The following is a 9,789-nucleotide window of genomic DNA, read 5'->3' as shown; positions in this document are numbered from 1 at the left end:
CAGAGATATTTTTATTCGCTTTCATAACCTAGATACCGCCAAGGAAATTTGGGATGCCATCAAACATGTTCATGAAGCAGCAATCATCAGAACGGAAGCCCACACAGATATGCTTCGAGCCATGTTCGCTCATTTTAGAAGTCTTCGAAAGTAAAGTGTTATGGAGCTCACAGATCGCCTACCAACATTGTTAAACGACATCCATTTTTAAGAAAAATAGAACATCTTTAGTGAACAGAGGGAGTACCAAATTACATCCAACCCTCTAACCAAACACCGAGACAGAATCATTATATTCCATCTCACTAGCTCTATCAAACACAAAGATGGAACTGTTCCATTCTAGCAGAATGGAACCATTGCATTACGTTCTACTTGGCTTTATATGGGTTGGGGTCGAATGGTTTTATGGTGCGGAGAGAATGGAGATGTGGTGGGGTGTAAGACTCAGAACAGTGAGAGCAACTCGCCATGACTAATCCTTGTCATATGCCCTACATTTAGCAGAGCAGTCTAGCAAAGAAAAATGTTTGGCATTTTGGCTAGCCAATAATGTTTACCTTTGTTGCGATTTGGGTACTATTTTTTACCAGAAAATGGTCTAGAATTGACACCGATCACCCCCAAACAAGGATCACTGACATGCCCTAACGCACCTTGGACTGGGACCGTGATAGATTATGAAAATTTAAAAGCACCTAACCGCAACATTACCAGCTCAGAACCATATTCTGATCACCAGTGACCACAGTTGAAGTAGATTGAAAGGCACACGAGCATCTACACCATCAATTGCCGACGATTCAATGTTGACAGCAAAATGGAATGACTTTCTAGTCCCATACCAATTCTAGTACCACCTACCATTCCTAATTCTATAAATCTCCTCCCAAGATAACCCCACCTAAAGAACGGAGGACAGTCTCCGATGACCCCTCATTTTGAAATATACTGTGTCCATTTGTCCAGTAACCGCCAGCTTGCAAACCATCCGGACGGATTTCTTCACTTCCCTTGGTGAAATACACCTCCAGCCTAAATCCAATCCATAATCAAACAACATATCCGGTTTCTTTCTGTGAACAGATATCAGGTAGGCACCGAGACGCCGCGCTGTGTTTACCTTAGAAGATGTTCAAAGCTCGTCATCGCCACTCCCGGCAAGCACCACAGGCCCAGTCGGCACTCTCAACAGGCAGGTCGCTTTCATCCCAAGGTGAGCACTGACGGTGTATGCGCAGGCCACAGACTAGGCATTTGAGGTCAGGTGGCGGCTGGGAGTTGTTGCACTTCTTACACGGCACATCGTCAGGAGGGGGAGCATTTGCTGGGAAGTGCATATTTGAAGACACGTCTTCTACCATGAAAGCCATATCATCAAAACTGGCTATTTCTTGGTCGAAGCTTCCTGTGCAGTTACCATCATCTTGCAAACCGGCAGACATCCCAAAAGTCTGACCAAACCGTGTATCATCAGCTTCAAGCAAATCAGTAAATGAAAAAAAGGTCTGCGGTTCAAAATCCCCAGTTGCAGCACTGCCACAGCTTGCGCCATTTAACTGGCAATTAGCAGTGTAATCGGGAGGGGGGGTATACTCATTTCCTTGGGAAAGATCCCACCCCAGTAGCTCTGAAGGATCCACACCTTCAAGCTCTGATAGAGAAAATCCATTCATATGACTGAAATCGACATTTGCATCCGCCAGAGGTTGATTCTGATTACTGTACTCATCCACACCAGCTTGATCAACACATCCACTATTTTTACCTTGTGCCCTTCTTATGGTTAGCTTCTGATTAGTTCCCGAGGTAAATCTTACCGTGTTCATTGATAAATCAGCATCAAAAGTCTGTTCCCCAATCGGTTCAACTATTCCATAGGAAGCAAGCAGTGGGTCTTGATCTGCTACAGAAGCAGTCTCCTCACTAGACAGCATGCTTGATTGGGATGACGTTGCAACTGTTTGTTCACTGAATTCTGGTCCGGGCTTCTTATAATCATCTGAATGGGGACATATTGGCATGGCTCTCCTTCGGCATTTGCAGCATCGGTATTGAACCACTTCAAGTATTCTTTCTTCCTCAAGTCGCAAGGCATCACCATGAAACCAAGCTGTATGTAGGGGAACATCAGAAGTTAGAAAACCTAAAAGATAACACGGATATACAGCTGTAAGCAACAAAATGATGAACGAAGTTACCTTTACACTGCTCGCAGCGGACATATAGGAAATCTGGGCAATAAGATTTCTTACAGAGACAACAAGTCGGTTTTATTGCTGATCCTATACCATCCTTGCATTTTAGGATTACATCATTCGCCCTGAAATCACTTCCACTTCTGTCGCTCTTATTTTTCTTCCAAGAGAGACCAAAGTATTTGATCTCTTCTGGCCTTTTACGTCTCCTCGGTTTCTCTGACTTGGATCTGTTAGCTTCAATCTTTGCCTGAGCCTGCAACCCTGCAACATTCTGAGTTGCCAAATTTGCAACCGGCCAGGCTTTCAACTCTCTGATTGGATGTGTTTGCACCTTCGCGGTTGACAGGGCTTCCACCTTAGCAACTGGCCAGGTTTCCACCTTAGTGACTGGCTGAGCTTTAACTTTAGCGACTGGCTGGGCTTGAACCTTTGCGGCTGGTTCGGCAGAATGGGAAGAACCAACTTTGAATATTATTTTGGGAGCGCTCACTGGCAATTGGCAGGTACTCTTCTTTTGAGGCAAGTCATATCTTGCATTTGTACTGTAATTTGTAAGGATAAGATTTCGCTTCTGAAGGCATAACTTGCATATCAAACTGGAAGCAGCAGTGCCTCCTTTGCCACCAACAGATTTTACTGTGCACTCCTTGTGACAATAACCTGAAAGTTAGTCTTAGTTAGCAATACTGTGACCAATTATTGGACAGCCCAGAAATTGATCGGTTCTCGTTTTCATTACATGAAAAAGAAACAATTAGAGGAACTCAAGAAGTATGTCAGTAATCCATACCTTGACAATCGCTACATCTTATTACATCCCTACAGGAGATTTGTCCATAAGGCACATATGAGAGGTGAAGAAAAAGTCAGTATCTTATGACAAGAATTTCTGAACAAGCACAATGAATAAGTCAAGGAAAAAACCTGAAGGCAACATCTTTCTTGCATGAAGAGCAGGGATAGATATCCCCCTTGTGAAAGAGATAAGAAAAGACATCTCCAGTAGATGCTTTTACTCGCCTTTTGTATAAATTCATGAAAGAGTGTACAATTCCTGGAGTAGGCAAGGAGCTAACCCCAGGTTTCTGCTCAAACTCTCGTACCATGTACAGTGGGACATGATTTTCAGAAAACCAAAATTTGCCATTCTGATCCTGATTACCTTCTGCTTCCAAAATATTCTTGGTTACACGGACAGGGATATGCTTCTGGTTGGGGAACTTAAGTGCATATCTTATCTTATTGTCGACTATCTTTTTATCACAAACTACTGCATTTCTCAGTGCAGAAAAGTCAGCATCTGAACTTTTTCCATCAGAAGGGATTTGATCTGGAGACAAGAATTCCTTCCATCTTATATGGGCATCAAGATATCTGACCTGAGAGATATGGATATTAGATCGCTGATAAACTACAGGTCAAGATAATATTCTCTCTGTCTCTATGACATTATTATTGTATAAAAGGTGCTAACCTGCAGAGCAAGTTGAGATGAATTCTGGCTTAAACCAACACACGCTCTCCAAGCAAATTGTCGAGTTCGTCTTGGAAGAATGGAGCAATCATGATAAGACAGACCAGCCATCCTTTTTTTACCACCTAATGAGCAAAGAACACGTCGAGTTGTTCTCGTTGTCAAGAGGTTTGTAATAATAACAGTACTACCTCCGTCCTGGTTTACTAGCCCCCCCCCCCCCCCCCGGCAGGTATTTTGGGTCATATTTAAACCATGTATTTAATAACTACTCCCTCCGTCCCATAATATAAGAGCGTTTTTGACACTACACTAGTGTCAAAAACGCTCTTATATTATGGGACGGAGGGAGTAATAAAATATAAGTTACACGTAAAAAAAATAGCAATGGAAACTACATTTAATACTAATCCAGCAATATAATTTTTTCTGACATACATTAACATTTTGCTAGTCATATATGTGGTCAAATTTTGAGCCAAAATACGATGGGGACTAATAAACCCAGACGGAGGTAGTACTAAATTATGAAATGTACTAATAACAATCAAATGTGTGCAAATACCTTGACGGGCAGCTTTTCTTATGGCCGAACTAAGATGAACCCCCCTCTGCAAAATACGCTTAGAAATATTTCCTCCACTCCACCAATTAACCTTTTTCCAACTCTTGTCATCATCGGCAGCAGCAGCAGATTCAGTTACCAATGAACGTTTTCTGCCACGCCTTCCACCAGTTCCACGTTTTTGGTATGCTGCAGGACGCAATGCACCCGCAGATGCAGGAGGAGATTCCAAAGGCCAGTCATCTACTAGCTTCACCCAGATTGGAGAAAATGCTATGGAACGAATATTACTCTCCAACTGCACACAGCATGAGATAACATTTATAAGATTAAAAAGAAGAAATCAGCCACTTATTGCAACACTTTTCTGCAAAGAATTTCAACTTTCTTTCTGCACTATTTATTGCACATCCAACTTGATTCCCCAGAAGTAGTTAGCATGGAATGTAGTCTAAGGGTCTGTTTGGTTGGCACCCTCGTCATCTCTTGCCTGCTTTGAGCATTCTACTTTGTATTATACATTTACATATAAATTAAACAGCCTTTATGTAACTAACAATGAACATCAATAATTTTCTAATGAGCATTGCCGTTTGAAATAATTGTTGGGAAATACCAATCCTCAAAGAAATGCTTCAAGAAACAAGAATTGAATGCAACTCACCTCAAGCAAAAGGGGTACTATAGTTTTGCAGTTGGAAGCTTCCTGTAGTTGTTTATGCCACCGTTGTCTCTGTTGCAAGTCTTGTAGTGAACCGACTAAAAGTCCACGCAAACTTTCCTCCATGTTAACCATATAAGCAGCGATGCTGGGGAAGTGGCTCCCAGAGCTTTTGATTACATGCATGGCACTAAGAATTCGAGCAGACCCCTTAACAGCATTTGCAGTGGCCACGTTAAGAAAACAAGCCTTTTTAGCTCCAGCTGCTGAAATTTTACAAGCAATGCACCAACCACATCTATCCCTTGGGACTTCCATAATCTTCCTTTCAGTACTTGGCCAAATAAATTGTGCCGCTGGTGAGGAAAATGCTTTCACTTGTAGAGCACAGTCAGCAGCCATTTTCTTTCTTGGGTTTGTGGTCAACTGGGATACTGAAACCTTACCTTCCTCAGATGTAAGAATAGCTAGGTTGGCGGCAGCAGATGCTGCAACATTACCATGATTGTACAGATTCATGTAAGCCTGGGGTTTAAAAGATGGCACTTTAGCAGACTTACCATCACTAGTACTCCCAATCTCAGAAATCAACTGAAGAGGGTATTTGCTTTTATAAGATGGACAAGACAAGCCTGCCTTTACAGAGATAGTGTTCCCTATATCTTGTCTAGACAATCCATTATCTATTCCAGAACCACACGAGAAGTCCGGACGAACCAACCCATGTGATGACTGTGCGGGCGTTACACTAGACACACCTGTTACCACAGACCTGTTCTCATGAGAAATAGAGGATATCCCAGCGGGTCGAAAAGCTCCATTCATGGGTGTATTATGTATGTCGTTGGGAGCTAATGGAGTTTGCCTGCATACTTCATTGTTCTTCTCTGTGGGAGCACCTACACTGGTCACCATGCATTTTTGTTTCTCCAGGTGTTCTGCTGAGCACAATGTAAATTGATTGACCACAATTTCATGCTGCACATCTCTTTGAGGAGTTACTACTGTCTTACTGCCCGCTGCGTCTTTCAAAGTTGTCAGAACACTTCCAAGTGCTGCGTCCGTTGGAGTAACACTTGACAATGTATTGGATTGTGTGGTATATCTCACACCAGCTTCTTTACCTATTTTTGATCTCTCGTTCTGAAATATGTCAAGCAGATGCCTCCAGTATTCTGTTATTCTCATACAAATATCTGTGTATGCATCTGAAGGAGCAAGTATCCGCATGACCTTGACAACATCATATTGATTGTAATATCTTGCATATGACCCTGCATCTGTAGATGTTCCAATCCTGCATTATTTTAAAGAATTAACATTAAACAAAATATACAGACAACTATAGTTCCAGGACAATGAAGGTGCTTGCTTATAGACGAGTGCTCAAAGAGAGAATCTAGCCACATCATCAGACACGTGCAAATTTTGTCTACTCGAACGGAAACCTCTCTTTATTGTTGTTTAGATGATTTATCATTTATAAATTCCTACTAATTAGATACATAGGCACCTCTTAAGCATTGGTGCCTAATCAAGCACTGATCCTTCAAAGTAAGCACCAATGTCATCCCCACATGGAAAGAAAGAACCATTTTTATTTGGTAAGCATCCCTCTAAGCACTGCATCGTACATACTCTAACACTGGTAAACACTCCAAAAGTGAGAACCAGTACTTCATCAGAAGGACATAGGATACTTGCTGTGCATCTAAAATATGAGAAGTCAAACAGAATATGAGACCCTCCCCCCCCCCCCCCCCCCCCCCCCCCCCCCCCCCGCCCCCCCTCCCATTACTTTATAACATTGAACTTTCTACTGCTGGCATGTTTATCATTACCGCAGAGAGAAAAGATAAATACTGTGGAATTCAAAATGAATCTGTAGTATTTATCAATAGCAGACTGGAGATGGAGAATGAATTCCCAGGTAGTGTAGAATTAAGATGGACAAACTTACACCAGCAAATAGTTGCAGGATCCTAGGAAGAGCCTTCCGCACATATCAATGCCAAACATTTGAGCTCCTCTTGCCCCACGCTCTATTCTCGAAGATGCTGGTCCAAGCTTGTTAACCACGCATTCTGGACAAAACCAAAGTCCCTGTGGTAGAAATGCTTTGTTGAGACCTATACATCTTGAGTGGTATGCCCATGGGCAGCCATCACAGCATACCAAAGTACCATCCATTCCACATATTCGGCAATCATCACTGTTGCCGTCCTGAGACGAATGCAGTAAAACAGCTTCTGGATTTGTTACATTTGAAGCAGTTTCCAGGTCCTGCAAACCTTCAACCTTTTTGGACACAGAAGCTTTTGAGGCCCTGGTCAGAATAGCTCGTGATCCAGCCTCCGACAAAATACTAGAGTCTGTCTCATACTCTGTTTCTTCATTGTAGCCTTCCCGAGCCTCCAGTTCAGCTTTGAGCTCTCCTGATTCAGTGACATGGTCACAGAGTATCTGGAGGAGCCTAAGCTTCATTGCAACAGGAAGCTTATAATATTCGATGGCTAGGAGGGTTCTACCAAAACTCTTCCCCCCTAGACTCTTAATGTAGCCCATTAAATAGAGGTACTCCAGTAAGAAAGTTGGCCAAGTCAACACATCTAGTAATGCCCAATCTACATACCTGCGCAATTCAAAGAAAGCGGGGAAAATCAGCATAGAAGTAATAAAGCACAACATTCATGAAAATAATAATTCTAGTTGAGCAAGGGCAAATAGACTCTGTACTTCAAGCAATTTGAAGCAAGTTCTGATCCGCCGGAGGATTTAGTCTCAAGATGCCGCCTCAGCGCCCGCAATAATGAGACATGTACAGCATCCAGTAATGTATTCTGCACGGTGCAATTAATGGATGCAACAAAATCATCCAGCCCAAATGGACTGAGGAAGAGCTGCACGTTGAATGATCGCAGGAAGTTGTAAACAGAAAACAGATGACTTATAGACTCCTCTGGAACAGCAATATCTGCCGACGATGGAGGCAACTCGGGGCCCTGCACTGGAGGGCACAGCTCAGCTGACAATTCTTTAGTGGAAACTGATGAATTGCTCGAGGACGCTGCATTGCCGGATATATCAGAATCACACCCAGTCTCCTGCAATGCATCAGGCTTGGCAGGCATCTTGCATGGATCAACCCTCTGTCTAGCACGCGGTGGCGCTTTCGTCTCCATGGCACTCCCTGGTGAAACCAGCAAATCCAGCTTCCTCTTCCTGCAGCTCATCTTCATACCAGATGCACTACTCTCCTTGGCCATAAGTAACTCTCTGAGCTGATGAAGCAATAACTCCTCGCCCTGTCCATCCTCAAACACCACATTGTACACCCCAATGCTGCCATCATAGGATGCAACCTTCCCAAGGCAAATACGTCCATCATCTGAAACATTCCTGCTGATGTAGCGGCCCACCAAGCATTCACCCTCCTCATCCTTCTTCACCGGGAAGCCACCATCAGAAGTGTTGGGATGTTGGTCCACCACTCTGCTGTCACCTTCACTTGGCGCAGCCGCCACGGTGTGATCTTGCTGGGGAGCGCTGCTCTCGTCCACCACAATCTTGGTTTTGCCCATCACAGATGCCGCCACATCTTGCTGCTTCTCCAGAGCGCCACACTCATTCACCTCCGTTTTGGACTCGGTTGCTGCATGGTGCTCTGTGTCCTCTCTCGGAAAGGACGCCTCATCCACATCCATGTTGGCCTCGTTCAGCGCAGGAGCCACCCCGTCCTGCTGCTTGTCCAGGACGCCATCCTCATTGCCCTCGCTCGGGAAGGGCGCCTCATCTGCATCCATGTTGGCCTCCCTCACTGGCGGCGGCGCCCCGTCCTGCTGCTTGTCCAGGGCGCCATCCTCATTGCCCTCGCTCGCCAAGGGCGCCGCGTCCACATCCATGTTGGCCTCCCGCAGTGGCGGCGGAGCCCCGTCCTGTTGCTTGTCCAGAGCGCCATCCTCATTGCGCTCGCTCGCCCAGGGCGCCGCGTCCACATCCATGTTGGCCTCGCTCAGCGTGGGCGCCGCCCCGTCCTCCTGCTTGTCCAGGACGCCGCCCTCATTGCCCTCGTTCAGCAATGGCGCCGCCGCTGGCGGGTTTTCCACTTCTCCCTCCGCCACCGACACGCCAACTCGCGCGATCTCCACTCCGCTCCCCTCAATCGCGTCGTCGGCGGGAGGAGTCGGGGCGCCGCCGAGCATCCGATGAGAAACCTCCGCCACAGGGTCCATCCGCACACGCCGGGCGCGGTCGAGAAAACCCTAGCGGCGGCGGCTACAGAAGCATCGTAATACGCACCGCGATGTGAAGAACCGCCGGGACCCCGACGGAAGCGAGCGCTCGTGGCGGCGCAGAGCAGATGCGGAGCGCTTGGGGTGGCGCGCGCCGTCGGGAGCAACAGTTAGGGCGAATCTGCGGAGTCGGGCGGCCGAAAGAGGAGGATGAGTGGAAAACGGAGCTTGATCGGTGGATCGGCCTCCCAACCCTATAGGCTATAGCTATTGGGCGGCGGCGGCGTGAGGGAGGCCGCGAGAGGAGGGTGGAGAGGAGGAGGAGATGACGGGAGGGGGGGTGCACGAGCGAGCACAAAAGGGGAGGGAGCGGAAAGCGAGCCGCACCCGGGCTCGCCCGCGTTACCCCACGTCCCACCCGGCCCAGAGTCGGTTGCGAGTCAAGGTGACCAGTTGCGGGATTGACCGACCGACCGAGCCGGTGGGGACAGTTCGTCCTAGTACGTGTCCCGGCTGGGCTTCTGGCTTGGCGGGACCAGGTCGTGTTCGGGCGTGCGTGCGTCGCCAGCAGCAGCAGCAGCACGTCACGGAGTGCGACGGCGTCGGCGGCGGGGAGCAGGATGGAGGGAGGCGTTGCTGCTTTTTCAAATTCAAAA

At 46.4% G+C, this 9,789-nt stretch overlaps 1 protein-coding gene across 1 annotated transcript; it reads right to left on the bottom strand.

The window, feature by feature from the left end:
* Positions 1-732: 732 nt before the first annotated feature.
* Positions 733-9,483, bottom strand: LOC125551195 (DDT domain-containing protein PTM-like). Its single transcript, XM_048714359.1, has 9 exons — positions 7,638-9,483; positions 6,862-7,533; positions 4,905-6,198; positions 4,241-4,538; positions 3,676-3,800; positions 3,126-3,580; positions 2,992-3,020; positions 2,202-2,861; positions 733-2,113 (listed from the first exon to the last, which is right to left on the bottom strand). The coding sequence occupies exons 1-9, from the start codon at positions 9,131-9,133 to the stop codon at positions 1,146-1,148; spliced, it is 5,997 nt and encodes a 1,998-aa protein (XP_048570316.1). The 5' UTR covers positions 9,134-9,483; the 3' UTR covers positions 733-1,145.
* Positions 9,484-9,789: the final 306 nt, after the last annotated feature.

Source organism: Triticum urartu, chromosome 4 (genome assembly GCF_003073215.2).
Source record: "Triticum urartu cultivar G1812 chromosome 4, Tu2.1, whole genome shotgun sequence".
Lineage (NCBI taxonomy): Eukaryota > Viridiplantae > Streptophyta > Magnoliopsida > Poales > Poaceae > Triticum > Triticum urartu.
Note: the sequence above shows the minus strand (reverse complement) of the source record. Positions and strands in the feature narration are given on the sequence as shown.

What these genes read in the sequence shown, in the direction of transcription:
- LOC125551195 (XM_048714359.1), bottom strand. Translation starts at nt 9,133, where the DNA reads ATGGACCCTGTGGCGGAGGTTTCTCATCGGATGCTCGGCGGCGCCCCG. An exon ending in AAGATGTAGCGATTGTCAAG is followed by an intron (nt 2,862 to 2,991) that starts GTATGGATTACT and finishes ACTAACTTTCAG; the next exon opens with GTTATTGTCACAAGGAGTGC. An exon ending in CCGCTGCGAGCAGTGTAAAG is followed by an intron (nt 2,114 to 2,201) that starts GTAACTTCGTTC and finishes CCCTACATACAG; the next exon opens with CTTGGTTTCATGGTGATGCC.